Raw genomic sequence first — 26,331 nt, forward strand, 5'->3', positions numbered from 1 at the left:
TGATAACAAAAAACTAACCAAATAGTTCATAATGTAATTTAAACTTTACTGTAGACAGTTTTGAAAAATTTGGCGTGGATTTTGGGTTTTAATGGCATTAGACAATCGCAAGATTCAATGGCTTTCGCGTGGATCATGCTGCTCGCACTTCAACCACAATTTGTCTTCTTCCGCCATGGATGGTTGGTGATTGCACAGATAAATAAGGTGATCCAGTCCAAAACGAGTGCAGATTTCTGTTGCGCATATATACGCTCTTCTACTCGGAAGGCTTCATTTCATATGGACGCCTGTTTCTTTAATAAAAACTGTGTCCTCTTATCGCTTTCCATAGGGATCCCTGAACCTGCAAAAACAAACACAAGAAATTCTTTAAGTCGAATGTAGTGATTAGAAACAACTAATAGAATCCTCTTCTCAAATAGTCCCGTGAGAACTGGGCATTGAAACCTCTGGTATTCATTTCTCTTGCTAAGTGTATGAAAGGTTATCAGATTTCCTTTAAGTCTGAAATGTTTATTCATACAGAAAACTCCTGATGAGCGTATTTCATTCTTCCCTTTCGAATTCCTTTAGAGGAAGATGGGCATCACTCAAACTCTGTCTAATGTTCAGCTTCTGTGTATTTGAATTGAAACTTTTATTGTTGACATTACTCATTTACTGGCTTACTTGTTGTCACATAGACGGTGATGTGGCAAAAACTAATTTACGTGGAGATATGAATCTGAATCATATAACTTATCCTTCTTCCTTCTGCTATTTAGACACCTTCCCATCTTCACTGGCGCAGCACTGCAAGGTATATAGCAATGAACCACTTGTAAATGAACAAGGAACTTCCTTCCTTTGCTAGGCATCATCTTACATGGATTTTGACATATCATATGTGCATGCTTTCCTTTATACTTCGTCTTAATAAGCCTTTAAAATTCTGAGATCATCTGAGAAACAGCTTTCATCATTATCACTTCTGAATGTACATGGTCTGCATATACCGTTGAATCACTGACATCAGTTAAAGCTGCTCGTTTCATTGTAAATATTCCCTGAATTGGCAAGTGTCAATACAGATTTGAAAATCAACCCAGAACTGGAACAGGCACTGAATAAGGTTGAAGTGGGCATTTCTTCTGATAAGGATCTCAACTAAAGCTCACGGGAGTTCATGCCTTTCAGAAGATGGTGACTGAACTGCTTTCTTTATTGGCCACTCTTTGTCAACATTAGGATAGCCACACCAGTCTGCATCAAATTCTAGACATTTCAGTTTGCAGCAGAGCATCATGATCATCTATACTTGATTTATTAATTTCCAAATTCAGCTTTGACTGCATATTTTCAACATCAGCAACCTTCCCTTTCTGAGAAGCCAGCACATTAGCATGCCTTACAATCACACAACCTGTGATAAATAATAGGCTATCAAGAACAAGCAAAAAGGAATGTGAAGCAGTCCCTTTAGCAGTTTTCTGGTACTGATGCCACATCATCACATTCCAATCCAGAACGCCTCCCATATCACACTTGCTGTTATACTTCTCAGGCAGTAATCTATATACAAATAGGATATTTAGTTATTCTGCAACAGAGATCAGGTCTGTTTGTATTGGTACTTTTATTCTCTTCATATAAATTGTTAGATGAATTGCACAAGCCACTTTGGATAGTGCTGAAATGCATGCCTAAATCAAACAACTTCCTTTTCCATTTTCCTATAACCCTTTTTGTATTTGAAGCATATTGTTTGAATGGGTAAGATCTGAAAATTCTATCTTTTCCATGGTGCTTAGGACCAAAATTTTGTGAAAATTTGGGTTCCATCAGGCCCAATAATCTTCGATCGCAGTGATGTGCTTTATCACACTCCCGATCTGCAGAACATCTATGGCATATCCATTTGGGTCGAACATGGGCCTCAAGACTTCATAGGTGTCTAACTTATATTTCTTCTCAAACAACTTCATCATGTTCTTGGCATCAGGTCGGGTATCACAGCTGAAAGCCCCAACCTTCATAGGGAATTTGTAACCCTTCTTCTTCAGGCTTCCACTCAAGATGTTCACTTGCAGGTCTTGTCGGATGACCTTGATCAACACAATCATGTCACTTGGGTACCTCGGGAGCTTCAAGGGAAAACCATCAAATGTTGCAAGATGCAAATAAGAAAACAATGAGAACTGAATAAAATAACATCCAAACTGGCTGATGGCTGCCATGGCTTCAGGACTGAATCTTCTCTCCAAGCACCCTTGTAGTTCCTTGCAAATCCTTGTAGTAAACGCATCATTCACTTTAACATAATTGCATAGCTATTCTCTAATTGGAGGCATGGGTAAAACTCATGAAATTTGAAAATCATCACGAAAATCTTCTAATCTTGGAAGGCCAGGCCACAATTGCAAGGAGACCAGCATATAAATCAAGAAGGAAGACATGTAGAATGAGTTATAAATCTTGGCCCCCTGGAGAGCATTAGACAGATTCTCACTTACCTCTTGCACCCAATTGATATACTATGTGTCAAAGCATATAACTTGAATCAAAAAGAAATATTGTTCAACAAAATTCAGGGCTTCTACTTCACCTCTCAGCCTATGCAAAAGAACTGTAATGTCAATTATTTTTGGTTTGAGCGTTGTCCCGAACAAAGTCTTGGTATCTTTGCTTTTGTCACTCCACGGTTTCTGGAACCAAGTTCTCATAATCTCCTTCCTCCAGATCATCTTCTTCAAGGAGAATTTTGAGAATGCTCCTCCCACAGTTAAATCAGAGAACTCCTCCCGCTCTAGCACTTGAAGACAATTTCCTACTATTTGTCTATCGATTGAAATCAAAATTGTATCATTAGGTAGCACAATCTACTTAGTTTCCAAATTGTAGTGGTTAATGCATTCATAAATAAGCTCTGGGGCTTGGACCGCAACCGGAAAACCAACAGCTTCGACTAGACCACTCCCTCGGAGCTTCTCCGTGATAGGGGGAATCTTCTCAACTTTGATTCTCCTCTAGAAATCTGCCATGTCATAGAAATGGAGGGATGTGTCTATGAATTTATACAATTCCGACTTGATACTGGTCACTCTGTCAAAACCCACAAACTTAGTTGCCATAAGCTTGTGATCAAAGGTTTTGAATTCGGAGAAATAAATGGAAAAACAAATACAATGTTCACAGGCTTTCAAACAGTTATGCATAATGACAGAATGAGAAATCAAGGAAAAAGTGGTAACTTCTTTGACTGTTTGTATGCTTTTAAATAAGAGTCGTGATTCACCCGTTATTCTTTTAGAATTCTTGCCACACGAATGGACATTAAGGAGATGCCTGTTTGCCAGTAAATACAAAGGCTCAACGGGCATTTGGGGGTCTTTTCACTATTCTGTTGAGTGCAACTGTAACTTTTTATAAGCCTGGTACTTACTTTTCCGTTTTCCCTCAAGCTTCGAAAAGTTGTCATAGGGGTACCTCGCCGACGAAATTCCGCCGCGTAAGATTCTGGTTTTGTCTTTTTTCCATAATGATTCAATCCCTTCTCTTATCATTCAAATAGACTCCAAATCCAACACAGGAAACAAATTCACTTATTAGCTCAATCTTTATCACATATGTGGAAAATTGCTTGCCAGGGTTGATGACCCATCGTGGAGAAGATCATTTTAGATTTTGCATCTATATAGGTTAAAGCTCTAATCAAATGCATAACCAACTGTTAAGGATACTCAACTCAAACATACAAATCCATTTGATTAACTTCGAACCTTTAATTTTCATCTTTCGCTGCTTTGCGGAAAACTATCTTCATGGGTGCACAATTGTTAAGGATACTCAACTCAAACATACAAATCCATTTGATTAACTTCGAACCTTTAATTTTCATCTTTTGTTGCTTTGCGAAAAAATGTCTTCATGGGTGCACAACCCTCGTCGAGAAGACGATTTGAAGTTTCTCGCCAAGGCATAATGTTGGTGAGATGGCGAATTCAAATCATTGTTAGGAACTTCGTTTTAGCTTCAAACATTGATTTTGATAAGGAAGTGTCTTCTCTAAATCTTTTTATGCTGAAAACTCCTCCACATAAGCCTTTGCGGAAACTTGCCTTCATGGATCGGAAACTCGCCGAGGAGAAGATGAAATGGAATTTTCCGCCAATGCTACATCTTCGACCATCAATGCACTTGTGAGCAATTAGTAAACGTGTTTCATCTATAATGAGTGAAAATTGACCTCTATCGGATGGGAAACTAACTTACCCAACAAACAACAAGATAAGAACAATCACCCGCCCGGCTATGGGGAAAGAGAAGACAAATTGGGAAAATCCGATAGAGGTCACCTAGCCTTAAAGATTCTAGACCTAGACTCAAACACTTTAGAATAAAGACTGAACTTGACTAAAAAAAGAACTCACTTTTGACTAATAGATTAGAAAACAAAAAGTGGGGGCAACAATATGTAAGATCATTTTGTTTATATTCTTTGTGAAAACTCCATTTGCTGCAATTAGTAATAAATGGTAAATTCTATTAGACATTTCAAGTTGTTAAATGTAAGTGGGATCCAAGAAAATAAAGGATAATTCCATAATATTTGCATGAGGTTTACATTTCCTATTACTTGTACAATTTTGGTGATAATTCTTTGAAAGCCTTTGTATTTCTCATAAGAGCTGCCTGTTGGGATCTTTCACCTTAGAAATCCAAGGGTTCGTAAATGAATATGATGAGATAATGATGAAGGAATTGTCGTATGGATTGCTGCCGATAAGAGAAACACGTCATTGCATACATTTGATTCCAAGCCCAAGTTTGCCAAATAAGGCACCATATAGGTTGATATCTATGGAAAGTGAGAAGATGAATAAACAAGTCCAACCGTTAATGGAAAAGGGCTAATTAGAGAAAGTCTCAGTCCTTGCATAGTGCCTGCCATATTGGAGCCAAAAAAAGGTGAGTGGAGAATGTGTACGGATTCTACAGAAATCAACAAAATCACCATTAAAATAAAGGTTTCCATTGCCCATAGTGGATGATTTAATAGTTTGTTCGAGTGGAGAAAGGTACTTCACAAAGATTGACCTCGAGAGTGGGTACCACCAAATCAGAATCTGTGAAGGGAATAAAATGGAAAAGAGTGTCCAAGACAAAGGACGAATTGTACAAGTGTTTGCTCGTGCTATTTGGATTGACAAATGCACCTAGCACATTCATGAAGTTGATTAATCAAGTACCACAGCCCTATCTTGGTAAGTTTTTTATTGTATACCCTAATGATATCTTAATTTTCAGTAGAACAAAGAAAACATTTAGAACATGTAGGTTGTACTACAATGGTCGAAAGAAGAAAGATTAATGGCAAATCTGAAAAGTAAGCTTTTATGAAAAGGGGGTTGGTTTATTTGGGATTTGTATTTTCGGAGGAAGGGTTGAAATGGACCCTGGAAAGATGAAAATTATTGTTGATTGGCCAACTCCAAATAGTATGTTTGAAGCCCACAGTTTTCATGGGTTGGCAAGCATCTATAAGAAATTCACAAGGGATTTCAATAGAATATGTGCTCCCATTAAGGAAACAATGAAAAGAGAGGAAATATTCCAAGTGGACAGCTACAAAAGACAGAATTTTTCATGGAGCAGCTAGTGTTTGCACTATCAGATTTGGGGAAGAAGTTTCAAATTATTGTGATGCACATGAAACTGCTATAGGAGGGGTTATCGGTGAAGAGGGAGGACCAATAGAATATTTTAGCGAAAAGTTAAACAAAGCCAAGACAAAGCACTCAGCTTATAATTAAGAGTATATACAATTGTGCAGATACTCATGAAGTGGAGACATTATTTGTTTCCAAAAGAATTAGTGTTGTATACAGATCATCAGGCTCTACAACTCATTAATAGTCAAGGTGAGTTGAACAAGAGACATGAGATGTATTGAATTTTTACAGAGCTATTATCTTGTTTTGAAACGTAGGAGAGGTGAATTCAATAGAGTGTTTGGTGGGCTATGGAGGAGATTGTTGTTGAATGAGCTGAAAGTGAATGCTGTTGGGTTGATTCATTGAGCAAATTGTATGAATGAGATCTGGATAGATAGTTAGCATGCATGAGTCCGAAGGGAATGGATCAAACCCCATTAGAGCATTTTATTCAAGGAGATTTACTGTTCAAAGGAAAAAGGTTATGCATAGCTCAAGGCACCATGAGGAAAAATTTGATAATAGAAAAGCATAGTGGTGAATTATGAGGCCATTTTGGCATTGATAAGGCAATAGCCCTGCTGAACGAAGTTATTATTGGCCAGGGATAAGCATTGATATGAAGATGCTATAAGGATGTAGGATACGCCAGTGGCCCAGCGTACAAAAGGGCTGAAGCAGAATACAGGATTGTATCAACCATTACCAATACTAGAAAGGCCATGGAAACATATTTACATGGATTTCATTTTTGGGCTCTCCCTTGAACTCCAAAAGGTAATGATTCAGTTTTGGTTGTAGTTGACAGATTTTCTAAATGGCTCATTTCATTCCATATCAAAAGACTAGTGATGCTTCCCATATTGCAAAATTGTTTTTCAAAGTAGGCTGCATGGCTGGCCTAAAAGCATGTTCTAAAACCATAATAAATTTGGTTGGCCAATTTTCGTATACACTGTAGAGGAGGTTACACACACAGTTGGATTTAAATTATGCATACCATCCACAAACGAATGATCAGATTAGAGTTGTTGATATCATCCAAAAATGTCATGGCTGAGTTTTAGAAAATACTAATGTGACATTGAGTCAAAAAATCACAAAAAAGCACCAAAATTCAGTAAACAACGCAGTCAAACTTAGTGTTAAAGATGCAATAAGTGAAAATGCAAATTTTTTAGGCTTTTTACACTCTGCTAAGCTGTCGCAACGAAGCTTATTTCACCTGCACGGCATGAAAATGAAAGAATTTCATTTTTCTCACCTACATCACAAAAGTCGCAAAATAACAGATTCAGACATTTCTTTTTTAAATGCATGTCAAAGTTTCATTTGTTTATATTGTTTTTCCTTTTCTTTATATTATTGATTATTTGTTTTATTTTGTTTTTAAAAAAATTTACACGTTAATATATCAATAATATTTAGCAACATACTAATTGTAAGATATTTAGTATTTGAACAAATTGCTATATATGATTAATATTAAAAAAATTATACCAGATTTTTATATCTATATGAAATTAATAACAGAACCATTCAATCATGGCATTTAATTTTTTTTATTTTAATTTTTACAAGTTAAAATATCAATTATATTCACTCATTTAGCAATATACTAATTGTAAGATATTTAGTATTTGAATAAATTGCTATATATGATTAATATTAAAAAAATTATGCCAGATTTTTATATCTATATGAAATTAATAACAGAACCATTCAATTATGATTAGTGTGTTGATTATTTACTGATAAAAAATTAATTTAAATGACTGGTTATTAATGTATTTAATTGAATATATTTATTATGTATAATATTTAAACTAAACAATTTAAACATATTTATATTTTAATATATTTTTTTAATTTAAATAAGATGAATCAAATGAATATATGTTTTACAAATCAAGTGTATGTGTACAATTTTTCTTTTTTGTTTAATTATATATTTTCAACTGTTCAATGAGTGTGCCGAGTTTTTGGGTGAGTCCCAAGTTTTTTAAATTTTTTAGCCATCCAAGTTATTGCTAAGTCCGATTTTTTCAACTATGTTTCTTACAATGGATAGGCAAACCAGCTGAAGAAGCATCTGAGTTGCAGGAAAATGAACCGGCTAAATACAGAATTCCAACGCTAGATAGGACTAAATGTTCCTGAGTTCACACTCAAGCCATTCTCCTACCCAGGGTATCTGATGCAGGAGTGTACTAGCTATATGTGGAATCCTTGTTACTTTTGTTTTCTTTCTTTTTAGTTTTTCATTAATTGGCAATGTCCAACATGTTATATAAGCACCGAAGGCTTTGAGGTGGACAGTCACTGATGTTTGGGCACTCATGGAAGTTTCCAACTTGTTTTGAAACCCAAAACACCTCACGAAGAAATAAAACAGATGTCTGGGAACTCCCCGAAGTCTCCAACTTGTTTCAAAACCCAAAACATTTCAGGAGTTAATAAAAAAGAAACTTGGGCTGTTTTGGAACATATTTTGGGTCCAATGGGATTGCCTTAGTTTGCTCCGCTGCCATTAAACATTCCCCCATCAGCAACCATCATTGAATGTCAAAGGAAGGCATTCTCTTTACCATTTGTACGCATCTGTTTAACCCACCAGAATGACCATTGAACTTCCACCTTACGTTTGCAAATTCAATATGCCAAAATTTAAGGCAGTTATGCAGGGAAACGGAGAGAAGTGTTGTTTACAACAAGAAACAAGGGACGGTCCCAGTGAGGTCAGAGCAGAGACCACAGTGCTGTGGGGGCAAGTGAAATCAGGGAACATAAGATAGCAATGAAAGCATAAATCGCAGAGCAATGATTGTTTTAGTTTTGACCTCTTAAAGAACAGAGGATTAGTGAAGTCCGTAGAGCTAAGAACAAAAGGCTGAGAAGAATGTAAGAGATGGATACCAAGTAAATAAAAACATCAAATTCAATTTTGATTGCTGCATTGTAATGATTCTCTGACAAGTTTTTAAAAAAATTTAAATGTTCACGGAAGTTAATGTATGCTTGGAATTTTTTTTAAAAAGATTGAATAGTGGTTGCAGCAATATACTTCAGTCTGTTAAGATTCAAGTATGTTGAACTGCATAACCACCCAAGCGTATGGTGGGGGATACCTACATTATATATTCAAATTAAACTAATTTAAATAATAAAAAAGTCAAGAAAATCCCAATTGCTTAGTTTCTAATTACAATAGAGCTATTTTATAGATGAAAATAAATTCATGCAAATCAAACTTCAACCACTGTGTCTATAAACAATGAAATAATCAAATAAAGGGATTATGGTAATCTCCATATGTGATCAACGTAGGTCAGTACAAATCATACAAGTACAAGTAATACCAACAGTCAGATATAGTAAAGCTTAAAAAGACATATGTGGATGGGACAAGCTTGAGTAGTAAAAGCAATGGGATGTGAACTTGGATCCCATTTTGCATAAGATAGAATTATACAACTCACACAGATATCAAATATTAACGACATTTTGATGAAAAATAAATGTAAGAGCAAGCAGGCTGTAAAGTGGGGCCACCGTTTCAAAATAGTTTAAATAAAAATTAAAAAGTGAAAACAAACCTACCAGTAAATTGTATAAGCTCGGGCAGTAAAGGAAAATTTGAAAATTATAAGCGGAGACCAGAGATCAAACCTCAAAGGTCATTATCAGCAATCTACACGGAGCACCATCCAACATGGCAGGTGTGACATACCATTATTGGGATAAGTCCCGGATGATTTTGACAAAAGAGATACAATCAATTCAAGCATCTAAGCCTCATATGCTCATAAAATGCCTATAAATTAATAAAATCAATCCAGTGGACATGACAGGACTTGAAAACTGCCGTAATGCCAGGTTAATTTGATTTTGTAGACAGCAGAGTTTGTTGTGTGCAAAACCGTGATGGAATTAAAACAATGTGCAAGCTTGGATGAATTATAGTGGTTTTGATGGCATAGTTTTCCCTACGTCCATGAATGCTGTAGCATTGATGGTGTAATTTACCCTAAATTCATGAATTGGACGAAATTAATTATTCGCCCCTGAGTTTGGAAGTCTTAACAATTGATCTTCGTTGTTATTAAGCATCTGTAGATTAGGTTGCAAAAACGTTCGAACCATGCGCAAGCCTGGGTGAATTGAAAAATGCCGATGGTATAATTCTCTCTTTCGTGAATGTTATGGCGTCAATGGTGTAGTTTACCATCCACACTGAATGTGTAGGCCTTAATACTCCGTCCATGAATTTGAACATCCATGAGACGAACAGAATGGCGTAGTTAGGCCTCCACCCATTGCATGACACAATCTATGAAAGTCTAAGCTCAATGATACTCTGACTCATATTAACAAATTAAAGATGGGGTTCCAGAACTTTCATAGAGTGTTTATTTTCATCCCAATTAATCAAACTGCAATGCCTGAAAATTATAAACAAAAAGTGACTCAAGACCGCAAAAAAATAATAGCATGACCTTTGAAGCTTACGAAAAATGACTTGAGTACTCAAGCACTACATTGAAAACATACTAACTCACCACTTACGAAGAGCTTCGGCGATGGATCTGGCACCTCTGCAGTCGATTCAAGCCTAACCCCAAGTCTGCTGCCGGGCATGAATTTTGAGGCCATGGAAATATCCCTCCCCATAATAAGCCTGCCAAATGTAGTGCTACTTAACAGACGTCGTAGAGCCATATTTAGCAGGCGTTGGATGATTCCACGAGAGGTTATGTGCTATGTCCGGAGGCAATTATAGGGTATGTTGGCAATGACTGGCTATCTAAGACACAGGAACTCTATGCAGTTGCAGAAAAATAAAAAAGTGTTCCGTAATATCTAGGGTTTTAAGTGCGTTCAAAAACCCTACAACTTTTGATTTTTGCTCTAGAATGCAGGAAATTCTACGAAGTTATTTGGAGTTTGGTCTTTTACAATAAATATATACTCCACAGTTGTCGCGGAGGGCAGACTATTTAAACATTGGTTCAATTGAAGGATTTTAATGATGTGTACAAGTTCATGTTTGACATGTGTTATGGATCTTGATAATTTAGCTTAGGAGTGTGGTTGATGCTATCATTTTCAAATAAATTGTGTATATTATTGATCTTTGAGATGATTTTGTACGGAGTATGGATGTCATCATACGTTGTACACTATATGAAAAAGTGTCATTCAATCTCAATTGTAGTCATTTCATAGAGCCTCGCTAACAACCTAGCTTTCCCTTTAATAATTGCCCCTAGGTAAGCCTTATTACCATGTTCCTGGGTTGGGTTGAGCATTTTGATCTAGTGAACCTTTTTTCGAGCCATGTGATTACGACACGTGGCAGTCTGAATTTTTTATATGAGAAAAAAAAAATTACTTTTGTGTAGGCATTAGGTCATTCTTGTAACTTGATGTTCCACTTACTCAACCACTTTATGTTGTGTTTCATCTATGTTTTCTTCTTATCAGTCAAACCCTTTTTCATTGTAATTTTGGGTCATCGTTGGTTATATATGTTTACAAGTTTCTTAAATAACTTATTAACCTAGTTATCATTATCGCATCCAATGGCAAAATCTCAGCTCTCACTAAGAGAATTGCATATGACACTAAAGTCTTAGCTTTGATACTACTTGTGATTAAGTATTTTTGAATCCTCTAAGTGTCTCCAACCACATTTTGTTATGCTACCTCCCCAAACTTCATGGCCATAAAGGACAAATGGTGTGACCAACAAAATAAAAAGAGCTCTCTTGATTTTTCAATCCCAAAGCTCATCATTCTTGTATATATCTTGTAGTAGAAAAAATGATTTCCACCCTTGCTCTCTGTGTTTGTTTCACTAACAAATCTCCCAATTAAGTGTACAATGAAAGTCAATAACCAAACATTTGTATTCTTTTACAATTTCTAACAGGTTGTCTTTGAAAATGAAAGAAGTGTGTTTTTTCTTCCTCTTCAATAAAAAAAAAGGTATTCTTTGTTTAAATGGTGATGTTCATCTATATCCCCACTTCTTGACAAATGTGCTCCAAATCTCCTAAGTGGTCACTTGAGCTATTTTTGATATCAAGATGAGATTGTTTGCAATATAAAAGAAGCTTCACAAATTACCTTGTCAATTGGACCCCTTCAGCATCCATCTTGTCTAACCAGGTTTCTAGTTTATTAATGTATAAGCCAAAAAAAGTGGGAGACAATAGACATCCTTGCTTTTATACCAATGCCATTATTGAAGCATTCAAACATTCATTCCTTAGTTCCAATTTTGGCTCTACCTCTCTCGTATAGCCTATGCATGATGTAACGCCCCGCCAAGGGATCCAAAAGAATTAACCTAAAGTTTTACTAAGTTTGCTAAACTTTTTTTTTTAAAGAAGTAAGAAAAGTATAACATACACATCAAACACATAGTAGCAAAAGCAATAACATGTAATCATCAACAAACATGCATAAAAGGTTACATTCCTTAAGGATCCCAAGACGTTGAGTCACATTTAAATTTAATTAATTCTAAGTCTACCAACTACCATATCCACATGAAAGAATAATTAGAAAGTCCAAAGTCCATTTAATATACATTTGTTTCGAATGCCTCTTGGCAAATTACTTTGGAATGCTCAATCATCCACTGTACATGTCGCAAGGTATGAAAGGCTTAAAAGAATATACATATGTAAAAATAGAAATACATCATCCTCTTCAGACCCATGATGTAAATGCAATATAGTAAAATAAATGAAATAATCCACCACACATGATACATCCATACATCAAAAGATATAGCACCCATCATAAAATATAACCATCCACCATAATGATCCATGAACAGAATGAAGGTAAATGCCAACAAAGAATGCTCCAGCCACGGTGTCTACGAACGGATCTCAATGGTAAGAGTGAAAAAGCACTACCACCTAACCACGTGGAACCTAAATGGTCCACTCCCACCGCGCTAAGGAGATAGTCTCAAGTCCCAAACAAGATATCAAATCACATATCACAAATACTCTCTAAGTTCAGGAAATCCTAAAAGTATACTAACTCAAAGGTTCCAACATAGATCGACATCTAGACCTAGAGGCACACAAGACGCATAGGAAACCTACTATGCAAGCGGGAAAGTGTCACCGCACAAATCACATTGGAAGTTACCCAAGCAATCCCTCAAGAATATCGGGTCTCCAGTAATCCTGCGGCCACTAGTATCCTCTCGTACTGACGAGGCATACTATGGAATGCAAGGTCGTAACCAAGCGTTCTCTCAACTCCCATCCTAGTCTGTACTAGCACTCGAGGCATGGGTGAGAACATACAATTAATCTTATAAGGTTCATTTAAGTCAGTATTTAGCGTAATGTTATCACTTATTAAAACAACAACTTACAATGAGTCATCCCCGGAGCCTCTTAGGGCCCCCGTCCCCCATTGCAAGCCACTTCCTGACACTACACATAGATAACCTACCCTAGGCTCATGAAATCACAAATCACAAAATCACCTCAGCCCTATACAAGCGACTGGGAAGCATCAAAAGATAAGTCACAATAATCACATCAGTTCTCCATGAGCAACTGAAAAAGCATCAAATGATAATCATAATGATCACAACAGTTCTTTATCAGCAACTGAAGAAATCCATGATAAATCACAATATCCATCGGTTCTTAACAAGCAACCGAAAAAATATCCCAAAATAAATCACAATACTGATCGAAGACTCCAAAATGGTCAAGTCCAAACATGACATCATCAAGAACAAATCACTTAAAACACCTCAGTCCTCTCAAAGTGACTGGAAAGAAAATCAAATATAATTGATCGATGACTAAAAAAATGGTTAAGTCAGGTGTCTCATGAACATACACCTCAACTTCACACAAGGAAACTGTAAAGCAATAACAACCAATACATACATCCATCATAGAGCATATCAACACATCACCATGGTTGGGTTTGTAAAGATCGAGAATAAATCATCATATCATCACAATCGCATAACCCCCAAGCCTCTAGTAACAACCTAAACAGGTCAACATCTAATCAACCCCAAAAAACCCAAACATAAACATCACACAGAAGGCAAGTTGTAAGTTCATGACATGGCTTGTTTTAAATCACATAGTTGAGTTAAAGATAAAGGTTTCAATTTTGGTTTGATTTGAAACATGCAGTTGAGTTAAACAATAAGGTTTGAATTTCCATTTTGATGTATAGTTTAAGCGGATGAAATTCATAGTTTACCCTTATAGTTGACTCATTCTTATCTTTAAATAATTTGTGCAATTATCCCTATTCATTTCTAAGTCAATTATTCCACATGACTTATAAGTAATTATTTATTTAAAATAATAAAATGATACTCGTTGATTCTAAAGTAAAATACAAATTTTATTTAAAATCCGTATTATAATACTAATTAATACATTTAGATATTTATTAGATAACTTAATTAACTTATATTAAATTAAATTAAATAATAATTATACAACCAACTATATTACCAATCATTAATAATTTATTAAAATTATTAATTACTATTAAATAAAATTCATTAATAAAACTAATAATTATTAATTAATAATTAAAATTACTAATACTTAATAACTATTATTTACAATTCTTTAATAAATATTATTCAATATATTATAAAATATTAAAAATTTCATTAACAATTATTAATTAAAATTTAATTACAAATTAAAATTAATAAATCTATGACAGATTTTAATCGAATATGCCGAACTTCCAAAAATCAGCAAAGAATCGTGGGAAGAAATTCTTGCAAAAGCAGTGGAAAAGAAACACATATGGTCAAGGGAAGAATTGGCAGAGATCGCCTCCAGCTAATGGCCGAAAACGACACCAAAGGATACCCCAAAACAATCATATCGATCAATTTAAAATTAAAACAAAAAACAGGTTTGAGGTCTTAAATAATTGTGCAGGAGAGCCTCCCAGTCAAAAAGGAAATCGAGGGAGGTAAGGGCGGAAGATAAATAGATGCACGGATTCCTATTTGACTACTCCCTTCGCAATCTCAGAGGTACTTAATACCCCAAATCATCATTTGTTTTTCACACTTGAACATCTAGATAACCAAATTCGAGTCTTTAATTTAACAAAATATGCGCATATGGAGCCTCTCAAAAATCCCTCAAGCCAGCCATATCCGGCAACGCCCTAGATGGTAAGGATTTCAACCAAATTTGATTCACCCTCGTCTTATATCCATCCACACCATCGAATCCATAACAAAAACATGGCACCAAACCCTAGTAAACCTGCCAAATTGTGCAAAAATTTGAAGGAGCCATCCAGGATATCAATTAGAGAAATTGAAATCACCTAGGACAAATGCCTCAAGGGAGGAATCTTCGCAATTTGGAATGGTCCGCAACGAGATCTCCCTCTATTATCCGACTGGCTGGAGGAAAACTATGAGGACCAGGTAAGTATTTCCCATTTTTCAGATAATGTTCTATATTTACAGTGTTTAGAGGAATCTGTCAAAAAAGAGTTTATATTAGTCTCTGAATGTTTTTTTAATGGTTACTGTGTTAAATTCATAGAATGGTCACAAAATTTTAATGAAGAAAAGGTAGAATGCATGATGCCTTCTTGGTTTATCATGCCCTCTCTTCCTCCGGAACTATGTCAAGAAGATATTATTAAATCTATAGGGTATGTAGTTGGAGAGGTGAAAGATATTGATGTATCCTTTTATTGTTGTAATAGTATCAAGATACTAATTAATGTTAATTTTAATCATCCATCTAAAATTAAAAAAGAATTCATAACAAGCAAAGCTAAGTATGATATCTTCTTTCAGACATATAAAGGGAAAATAGTTGATATTTTAAAATTTGATGAATTACATAAGATCATGCCCAAGATACTTCCCCTTACCTCTAATTTTAGAAGCAAGTTCCCCTGGCTAAGAATCATGAAGAATAGAAGAATTCAAGAACTCAAAGAACAAAATTCTCCAACAAACCATTAGCTAGTTCAAATAGATCAAAAGGAGGGGATGGAACCCAAAGATACAGAAGAACGTTTGCCAAAAAAAAGAAGGCTTAAATTAGTAATAGTATCTAAGCCTAAGGAACGGTCAGAGATGGAAGTAAATGATATATCCATAAAAAGATAGAAAAGAAAAAAGAAAAAAGAAATGGATAAGATGGATAGGGATACATGTAGAGTTGAGAATGGCAAATGTGGCAATTCACAAATACAACAAATAATTGGAAATACAACAGATAATGGCTTAGAAAGAAATGTGACACCAATAAGAAAAACCACAAACAAGGAAACAGAGCAAGAGGAGACCATGTATGCTACCCAACTAGACCTCAAAGAAGGAAGCAAAGGAATGGGTAATAAAAAGATGAGGAAACAATCAGAACAAAACATCAGAGAAGACTCTCAATTATAGAAGAATTTGAAAGAGTCTGCAAGGGAGGATATAGATAACTTCTCTCTGAACATGGATCAAATAGGGGAAGTGAATCAAAATAAGGAACTATCAATACAAACAAGAGAGATAATAACAAAGATAAAGGAATTAGTGAATCACAAGCCAAAGTATCAGAAACAATTGAGACTTATGATTTAGGTGAAGCAGAAAATGATCTTCTCTTTTCCTCTTCGAAGGATAGAATGAAAGAAGGTACTCTAAGGATTGACAATCAGGTTTTTCAGCAGCAGTCACTAAATAGGAATACTGAGGCAGACTTATTCACTCCTTGCAATAAGAGATCAAGAGGAGCCTCCAAATTCTGGCAAACACCCAATAATCATTCCACTTCACCCTTTACTCTAGTGGAAAACCAGCCAGAGATGCGAGGTAAGGATATAAACTCAAATAGTCTAATTTTGAAAGAGGTTCAGAATTTCCTAAACAGGAAGTCAAAATCCCCTCCAGAAGTAGGAGTGCCAGAGACAGATGATAAGCATCTTGAGCAGTTAGCTAAAGAACTTATTCAGGTCTTCAGTTTTGATAATATAAATAATAGTACTATCTCTCAGAAAGAGGAACTAATCCAAAAAAATCATCAAATTGGGGGGGGGGGGGGGGAGGGGGATGATTATACAGCTGATGATCTCCGAAGGGATCTACTAAAAATTGAGATGGAGGACAGTCTCATGGAGCTGGATAAGCAGAGCAGGAATAAATCAGAAATCACTAAAGAAAAGAATAGGACCTCTGTAGGAAATCTGGCAGAACACAAGTTTGAGGTACTGGATAAAGAAGACATTGGAAATAAGATATGGAGAGAAATAGAGAATGAGGAGTTCGAAAAAATTAGGAGATACTGCGACTTCACTAGTAAATGACCTAGATGAATATCAACAAGAACTGGGATTACATATGAATCAGGAAGGACTGAGTTCTCCAATTTTTGGTAACCTTCAAGGAAGAAGAGGTAGGAAAACATTGAAGGAGTTACGAGAGGCTGAAGGACTATCTAGGGAATAGAGGAAAATTGATGAGCTTCTAAATATGGGGAAGGGGAAGTGCCTTCCCAAGGCACCATGAGGATCACAACATGGAATGCTAGGGGCCTAAATGCCCCTAGCAAAAAAAGACTAATTAAACAATATCTAAATAATTTTAATTCATAAATAATCTTAATACAAGAAACAAAATTAAACAAGTTAGAAGGTTCCAAACTAAATAAGATGCTAGGTTTTTGGGATTTAGCCTTTTTAGAGGCAATGGGTGCATCTGGTGGTCTATGTATTATTTGGAACCCCAAAAAAGTAGATTTGTAGTATTTAGTTAGTAGCAATAATTGGATGAGTGTTAGCATACAGAGTTTAAAATCAGATATAAAATTTATTCTAATCAATGTGTATGGACCAAACAGTCTGACAAGGAAAAAAGAGGTGTGGGATGAATTAGGTGTGGTCTTGCATAATTATAAAAACAATCCCATCATCATGGGTGGTGATTTCAACACTATTACAAGTCTGGATGAAAAAGTAGGAGGTATACAACATCTTACATCTTCATCTATGGAATTTAAATGATGGGTAGATAAACAAACCTTGGTAGAAATTTCGTTAAGTAATGGAAAATTTACTTGGAATAATAAAAGGAAGGATCGTGCTTATATTGTGGAAAAGTTAGATAGGTTTTTTATAGTAGGAAAAATTATGGATTATAATAGCGACCTCCAATCATCCATTCTGCCCTATGCAGGTTCAAACCATTTTCCAGTGTGCATGGAGATATTGGAACCATCAAAACCCCCCAGAAACCCATTCAAGTGTGAAAAAATGTGGTTTCAAGACCCAAAATTTATTGAACAAATCAGGATATGGTGGTCTCAAGCGAGTTTTGAAGGTTCTAAAATGTTTTTTTTTTTGTCTCTAAGCTCAAAATGTTAAAAGAAAATATTTTAACATGGAATAGAGAGCACTTTAATGATATCTTCAAAGAAAAATTGGAGATTGAAGCAAAACTAAAAAATTTAAATCAGGAAATTATTAGATTTGGCATGGATTATGAGAAATACCTTCTAGAAAAAGAACTTCTTGTGAAACAAGAATATATCCTTTCAAAAGAGGAAACCTTCTGGAGACAAAAGTCTAGGGAGAAATGGTTGGATGAGGGAGATCGTAACACAACATTTTTTCATAACTCAACCAATTACAACAGATCCTGAAATAGAATAACTAGTATTACTAATACGTTGGGTTCACACATAGAAAATCCACAAGAAATAGTAAACACTTTAGTCTCCCATTTTAAAATTTTACTCAACGACCATGAGGGATCAAATAGGGAGACCCAGTCCAATTTGCTCAAATTTATTCCTATACTGATTACACCTAAAGATAATAAAAATCTCAATAGACCAATTACTCTAGAGGAAGTTCAATATGTAGTTTTTAATATGAATCCTGACAAGTCGTCGGGGCCTGATGGTTTTCAGGCCTTTTTCTTCCAAAAGTGCTGGGATATTTTAGGGATAGACTTATGGAAAGCCATTGAAGCATCCCAAAACAGTGGATCACTATTGGCAAAAATTAATTACTCTTTCGTTACCTTGATCCCTAAGAAGGATGGGCTGGAACATCTTGGCGACTTCCACCTGATAGCACTGTGTAATACAATTTACAAAATCTTCTCGAAAGTTCTGGCTAACAGACTCAAGGACTTCCTGCCAAAACTGATCTCTGAAGAACAAATAGGTTTTTTCCCAGGGAGATCTATTTTGGATGGCATTCTTATTATTCAGGAAACTATTCATTTAGTAACCAAAGACAAGGAACCATGCATGTTGATGAAACTAGATATGCAGAAGGCTTATGACATGGTAGATTGGTGTTTTCTTTGCAAGGTCTTAGAAGCTTTTGGCTTTTCTCATCAATGGATTAACTTAATCTTCAAGTTCATTTCCATGCCTAAGATTTATGCTCTTATCAATGGGACTCCTGAAGGCTTTTTCGAAATCTCTAGAGGTATTAGACAAGGAGATCCTCTATCGCCTTCCCTCTTTATTATAATGGCTAAAGCTTTTGGGAGGGCAGTTTCGGATGCATATATGAAATGAAGGATCTCAAGTATCACTGTAACTAGAAATTTTCCTAACATAACCCACCAACAGTATTCAGATGACACCATTTTAATGAGTAAGAGTTCAGTCCAAGAGGCTTTGGGTTATAAAAGTATTTTACAGACCTATATGGATGCTTCAGGACAGAAGGTGAACAAAGAAAAATCTGAGATATTCTTTCTGAACACCAATCCAGAGATGGAAAATATGATATGCAGGATTATGGGCTTTAAAAAGGGTTTGTTTCCATGCAAATATCTAGGTATTTCCCTGGAGAAGGGTTCAAAATACAACAAAGTTTGGTTGGATACAATTGAGAAGGTAGATAAACGGATTGGAAGCTGAAAAAACAAATGGCTCTCTAAGGCTGGTAAAATTACAAAGATCAGATCAATCCTCTTAGCCATTCCAATCTTCCCTATGGCCTATTTACCCCTATCTAATTGGATGTCCTCGAGATTTGAATCCAAACTCAAAATTTTTTTATGGAAAGATAAAGAAGAGGATAAGAAACTTGCCCTTATAAAATGGGATAATCTATGCAAATCAAAAGAATGTGGGGGTCTAGGGATTAAAAAGCCCTGATGGCAAAACGAGGCTTTGGGAGCAAAACTAATTTGGAGGTTATACAAGGAATTTGATAAAAAATGGGCTAAGATCATATATAATAAATATCTTAACCCGACAGATCCGAAATCATTGTTTAGAATGAAAAGACTTCCCAAAGGATCGGAATGTTGGAACTTTATGTCTAAGTGTCAAAAACTCATTAGTAAATTTTTAACTTGGGACATGGGGTTGGGCAACAAAGCTTTGTTTTGAGAAGACTCATGGGATGGGCTTCCCCCGATTGAGTCCTCCCCCTGCAATGATATCCTTAAACAAAGGCTGACATCATTGTGGGGTAGTAAAGTAAAGGACTATAAAATCAAAGAGGTCTCAGATGGGGTCCTAGAATATAAGTGTCGTTCATTGGATGAGTTAGATGTTGATCTGGACTCAATCAAGGCATATGAGAAGAACATTTCCAGTAGAAATATCAAACAATCTGAAAGGTTGGAAAACCTTATCTGGGCTGGATCAAAGGATGGTTCATATAGTGTGAAACAAGGATATAAGACTATCATTCGATCTCAGAAATGGACTAAGATTGAAATTTCGCTATATCTATGTTGGGATGCTGCATGTCTTCCAAAAGTCGGCTTCTTTTTATGGCTACTTCTGTAAAATAGGGTTCTAAATGCAAATAGATTATTAAGATTTGGTATTATAGGTCCCCATTGGTGTGTTTTATGTAAGCAAAGCAATGAAAATGTAGATCACTTATTCCTCAATTGTCCTTATGCACACAATTGTAGAGAATGGCTTAGGGCTCGTCTTGGCTAGGCTACCCCTTTGTAGAACACTGTCAAAGGGCTTCTTTGCTCATGGTCTATGAACTCGGTTCGTGGGGTCTATAACAAGCTTTGGAATATTGCCCCTCAATTGTGGTTTAGGAATTGTGGAAGGAGAGAAATCACTGTATCTTTCAGGAATAAGTGTTGAACATAGATAGGTTTTTATTAAAATTAGAAGCATTAATAGTGGAAGTGCTAAATGCTCATCTCAGGAAATCAACTAAAGAAGAAGGCTCATTCTCCTTTTGGGATGGACTTATGAAGAAGAATTGGTCCAATATTATCAATCCACCATTGGTTTACTTGTCTAGCAATAAGGAGGCAAGGGCTAATTGCAAGTGGGGCCCCCCTCCTCAAGGATGGCATAAGTTGAATTTTGATGGTGTGGCCTGGGGTAATCCAGGTATAGCTGGAATTGGTTGCATAATTAATGATGATTGTGGTAAATGGATAGCAAAGCTAGCTTCGTTGTTGTCTCCTTCTAACAACATGGCAGAACTAGAAGCCCTAGAGAAAGGTTTACAACTCTGTGATAAACTAGGCTTATCCAAGATCATCGTTGAAGGCGATTCTCAGATTGTCCTCAATGCAATTAGAAAGAAAAAGACTCCAAATTGGGTTCTAAACTCAAAGCTTCAAGATGTCCTCATGCTATTAGATAATTTTGAGGAAATTCAAATTGTTCATATTTTCAGAGAAGGTAACATGAAAGCAGATGGGTTAGCAAACAAGGGTGCAGATGGTGAAATAATATTAACATATAATATATAATATATAAATTAGAGTATTCCACCCATACTACATAGCTATCCTAGTAGTTGAAGACCTATCAAGTTTTAATATAATTAGAAATGGTTATAATAAAATAGAAATATAAGGATTTTATTCAATTTGGCATCTCATTTGCCATAATCCTTCTACAGTCTTCTTTAGATTCTTTCCACCTTCCTAAATCGATTATTCCTATCTAAAGAGGATGGATTTGTTTAACCATTTTATAAATCTACACCTCAGTATTTTGTGCAACTCCCATCATTGGGAGGCACTGAAGGATCCCACTACTGTTACTCGTGTCCCAAACATCATGCTGCTCGAGTATTGATTAGTTAAAGGATCCTCACATGTGAGGTCTCATTAGTAGTTGGCATGAGTGTAAACCATCATGGCCGAAGCAAAACATTTACTACAATTAAAGAGAATATAAGACAAGATTAATATTTGCAAAGACGCAGCTGGAGTTCAGTCAGTGAATTCAATGGTGGAGTCTTTTCAATAGTAGCATTCATTATCATTATCCTTGGGCATTTTATTCTTAGCTCAGATGGAGACAAATATTCATGTTTTTCACTCAACTGAAAACGGGACTATGGCTTTTTTGGGGTAGGTTAAACCTGAGAGATGGAGTCACCTTCTAAGGGCTACAGATGATATGACACACTTTGCAATAACCAGGTCCGTAGGCAAAGGTGTTTTCGACTACAATGCTACTTGGAGAACCAACAGTACCATAATTGGCTCCTTCATTCGGGTGATGATAAGGGCGAAGATCCAGAAAGAAGACATAGTGAGGCTCTATTTTGATTTATTTAACCCTGTATGGACGAAAGGAATTGAGAAGGCGATACATAGGATTGACGATAAATTCATAATCCCATTACCTAAAAAGTATATCGGATTACCCCTGGGAGCTGCAGATCTGAAGACAGCCCCTCATCGACAATCCCTCATTATCAGGGAAAGCCTGACCTTCTACAGGGAATGACCGTGCATGGAGGCTAGTGTAAACTTTATCTTACACTGGCAAAGGATAATTGTAGAATGAAATAACGAGTGGGTCACAAATTACCTAAAACTATTCAATGTATACATGCAACCGGGAGTGGTCTTTGATGACCTCAGTGCTTTGGAATTCTGCAACGTTAACTCGAAAAAGACAAGTAGAACCAAGGTCACTTTCAAATTACCTCCCTATCTTGCCATGGATGAATTTGATGACATCCCCGAGGTGATCATGGTTTCATGGAAGAAGCAAGAGAGGAACCGAGTTGAGGAGGTTTGAAATCATATTAGGGTTTGAATTATATTTACCTTTATAATACTGTAACTCCTTGGGTTTTTGTTCTAGTCCCAAGAATTTTGTAATAATTAGATATGGGAAGGAAACCAGTATATTGGAACATCAAAACTTATAAAGATATATTATAGATAATTTTTAGCTGTTGACTCTCTCGACCTGTTATTTGCTATTTTAATAGAATGTTCAGATTAATTTAAAGGACAAAAGGAGATAGTTTTATAGAATAGGACTACATATGGCGTGGTGTGATCTTTTGTGTGTGCAAATAATGTGTATGGATTCTATTGGAATGTTTTCTGGAATTATTGCACACTTTTTTTGATTTGCCAAGCTTTTTATGGGATCTGCGCTATAAATATTCGGTAGTTTTGAATAGATTTCATGTTTTGGGTCTAATTAAGTAGGAATTGCAATTATACGAAGGATAGCTGATTTGTTAGCAAAAGGTCGTTATGCATTTAGTATGGTAATCAGATACGAACATAAGTTGAATCTTTATAGAACTTAATGGGGCAATGTTTTTCACATATTTTGAATTTTGATATTTCTGGGAATAACGTTCTGGGTGTTTTAGGATTCAGTAGAATTGTATTGTTTAAGAATGATTTGAAAAGATGATAACATGAATTGATGTGGTGATTTACTTTAGTATGTTCCATCACAGATGAAGTATTGACATTATCATTTTATTCTGATGATTTCTCTTGTATATACATATCTGTAGTTGTTTAGGGTTTGGTTTTGTTATTTTTATCAGGTTATATTTAAAGTTTGTTTCATTTCCTTTCATTTAAGCTTTCAGAAGCTTCATTAGTATAAGGATATGGACTTCTAAGGGACTCTCTTTTAGCCGTCCTAGTCCGTGGTCTGTTTGTAATAAACTTGGATGCTATAGCTCGGATCTCAAATCAAAAGACTTATTGCAGAATTGGTTTGGTCAACCGGTAAGGGCTTCCAAGTCCTGGTAGTGCTTTGTATTAGCACTCTTAGGGAGAATCCCATCACAGCACTCTAAAAATGGGTTTTTGTTTGCTGCCCTATTTATTACCTTGCGTTTCTCCTATTTCTTTACAAGGATGACTTCATCTCTGTAGCTTTTAGAGTCTTTGTTAGGATATCATGGGATCCCTGCTAGTTTAACTTTTATATCACTTCTAAATTTTCAGATTATTGTTTCTTTTTGCTAGGTGTTGGCTTCTGAAATCATTACTATAATTTCTGGATGGATTGGTATGTTATCTTGGTTACATGTTTGGTTGGAATCATTGTAATTTTATATAGTGGGTTGTTGAAGGAAGGGGCTTCTTTGAGGGTTGGCCTGATTAGACCCATCTTGTTTCTTACTTTTGAATATAAGGATTGATTATGCCACATCTTTTACTATGCTCTCGGTTTCAATACACAAAGGAATGGGCAATGTTTAAAGACATCGAATTTAGATCTACAGGTAGTTTGCAGGTTATGGTGATCTCTGATCTTAATCATATGGTGTAGTAGAGTATGGTTTAAGTTGAAACCATCTTTGGTTTAGATATCAAAATTTTATGATTATTGATTTCCTAATACATAATGTGGAATGCTCGATGCCACGGTCCTCTTAATGTTCTTGATAGGCGAAGTATAGATAGTAGAGCCAACTTTTCTTTTGACTACATTTCTTACTTTGGCAGCTTAAGGTGACAATTTAAGTATTTTGGTTCCTTCGCGTCCTTACTATTTATTTCAATTTTTGATCTATTTATAGCAATTTATATGTTAGGATTGATTTTTAGATCTCTCAAAATGAGGTGCATTTTCCTTTGTTTGTTCACTAACTTCTTGTGGTGTTTAGCTAGTTGGATAGCTTCTATGTTTGGTAGATTCGTATTGATGTAGGTTGAGGTTAATTATGGTCTTCTTTTATTTGGTAGCACCTCTCTGGAGATCAAATGAAATGAATTGAAAGGGGTTCACCCCTACAATGATCGCAATGTAATCATATCACAAACTAGGAATTAGGTCACTAGGGTATGCCTCTTTCATGATATGTAATAATATATGACTTCTGTCCTGGGCTAGACTGGAGGTTTTCTTCTCCGTTCTTTCCTACCAATGCCCGTTTGAATGGAGGAAGCTTTTGTAACTCTTTTTTTTAATTAATAAAATTTACCATGGCCTTGGCCGTTTATCGATAAAAAACAAACAAAAAAAAAACAAAAAATTAATAATATTAAAAATAAACAACTTTTAATAAAAATAATTTAAATTGCATTTTTAAAAATAAAAATAAAAGACATTTGAAGCGATTTGAAATCACTGGTCCCTTAAAGGGATGGCCGACCAGTGGCCTGCTACCTAAGGCAGCGGCTGCCTTGGCAGCTGCTACTATGACAGCCACAACTGCTGCCTCAGTAGCTGCTACCTTAGCAACCGAGGGAGGTAAGGAGAATGGGGGGAGTAGGGGTGTCACTACCTCGCTTCCCCCTTTTAAAATATATATATATATTTTTAAATTATAATTTTTATCATATTTTAAAAAAAAAATTATTTTGTTTTAAAATTTATAAAATAATACCCCTCTATATCAAGTTTTATATATATATATATATATATATATATATATATATATATATATATTTTTTTTTTTAAATTTGATTTCCACATTACTTTGATAGAAGAAATACTAGTAACCATTCAAATTTTCATACTAGAATTTTCATTTTTAAAATTGAACCCTTCCCAAATTTAATCCTACCTTCTTTAATCGAGAAAATGAGGGTTTTTTTCTGATTACTTTTCTATCCCCATGTATACATAAGTTATTGACAAGCAATTAATAATTTACAATATTGAAATGTTTAAGCTTTCATCACAGAGAATTCAGATTTACAATCCATAGGCACGAAGAAGACAGGAAAGGATAATTGTGTAATTAATTAGTGATCGAAACACAAGACCCTACCTGAGCCTGATGCTAATACACAATCCCTGAAAACTGTGAGAGAATTTGCTCCTCTTCAAGAACCTTTCTCTAAAATTTTTTCCTAGAATTCTCGTTCTGAAATTTGCTTCCAAAATTCATCTCCAAAATTTGTGTTCCAAAATTCGTGTTTTTAAAAAAATGAACCTTCAATTGGTAAAAAGGAGTTTTCTCCTCAAATCGAGGCACTAATTGTGCATTCACCCGGGAGTGCTCCTTGCTCACAACCTTCAACTCAATATTAACTTTTATTAATCTTTTCTTTATGTTGCATTTGTTAGAGTAAAGCGTTGATTTAATTTCATTTATTAAATTCGCTTTACTCCCTTCTTAAGATTTTACTTTATGCACCTTTTGCATCTCTATTTAATAATTAATTATTAATTATTAAATAGATTTTCCTTTTAGGTTACTCTATTTAGGGTTTTGATCACCTTTTATAAGGATTGATCTCCTTTGTATTTTATTATCTTTTTCATTTTTGAAAATACATTAGCACATTTTTCAGAGCAAAACCCTTTGCCTTCTCTTGTCTTTTTCTTCTGTGATAGGTTTTTGCATGCAGGTATTCAAAGGCTTTATGGATTTGTGTTGATCAAATCCTTCATGGTATTAGAGCTAG

The 26,331-nt window shown here is 35.3% G+C and overlaps 1 protein-coding gene across 1 annotated transcript in view; it reads right to left on the reverse strand.

Annotated features, from left to right (window-relative positions):
- The window catches only part of LOC149544899 (uncharacterized), a 31,510-nt gene extending 20,875 nt beyond the window's left edge, over positions 1–10,635 (reverse strand). The window contains exon 1 of the mRNA XM_089795454.1: positions 10,256–10,635. Within this exon, the coding sequence (XP_089651580.1) occupies positions 10,256–10,415 (160 nt within the window). The 5' untranslated portion in view covers positions 10,416–10,635. The remainder of the gene's footprint in view (positions 1–10,255) is intronic.
- Between the last annotated feature and the right edge of the window lie 15,696 nt (positions 10,636–26,331).

This window comes from Cupressus sempervirens, chromosome 8, assembly GCF_028749045.1.
Source record: "Cupressus sempervirens isolate cs-2001-9-10 chromosome 8, ASM2874904v1, whole genome shotgun sequence".
Taxonomy (NCBI): domain Eukaryota; kingdom Viridiplantae; phylum Streptophyta; class Pinopsida; order Cupressales; family Cupressaceae; genus Cupressus; species Cupressus sempervirens.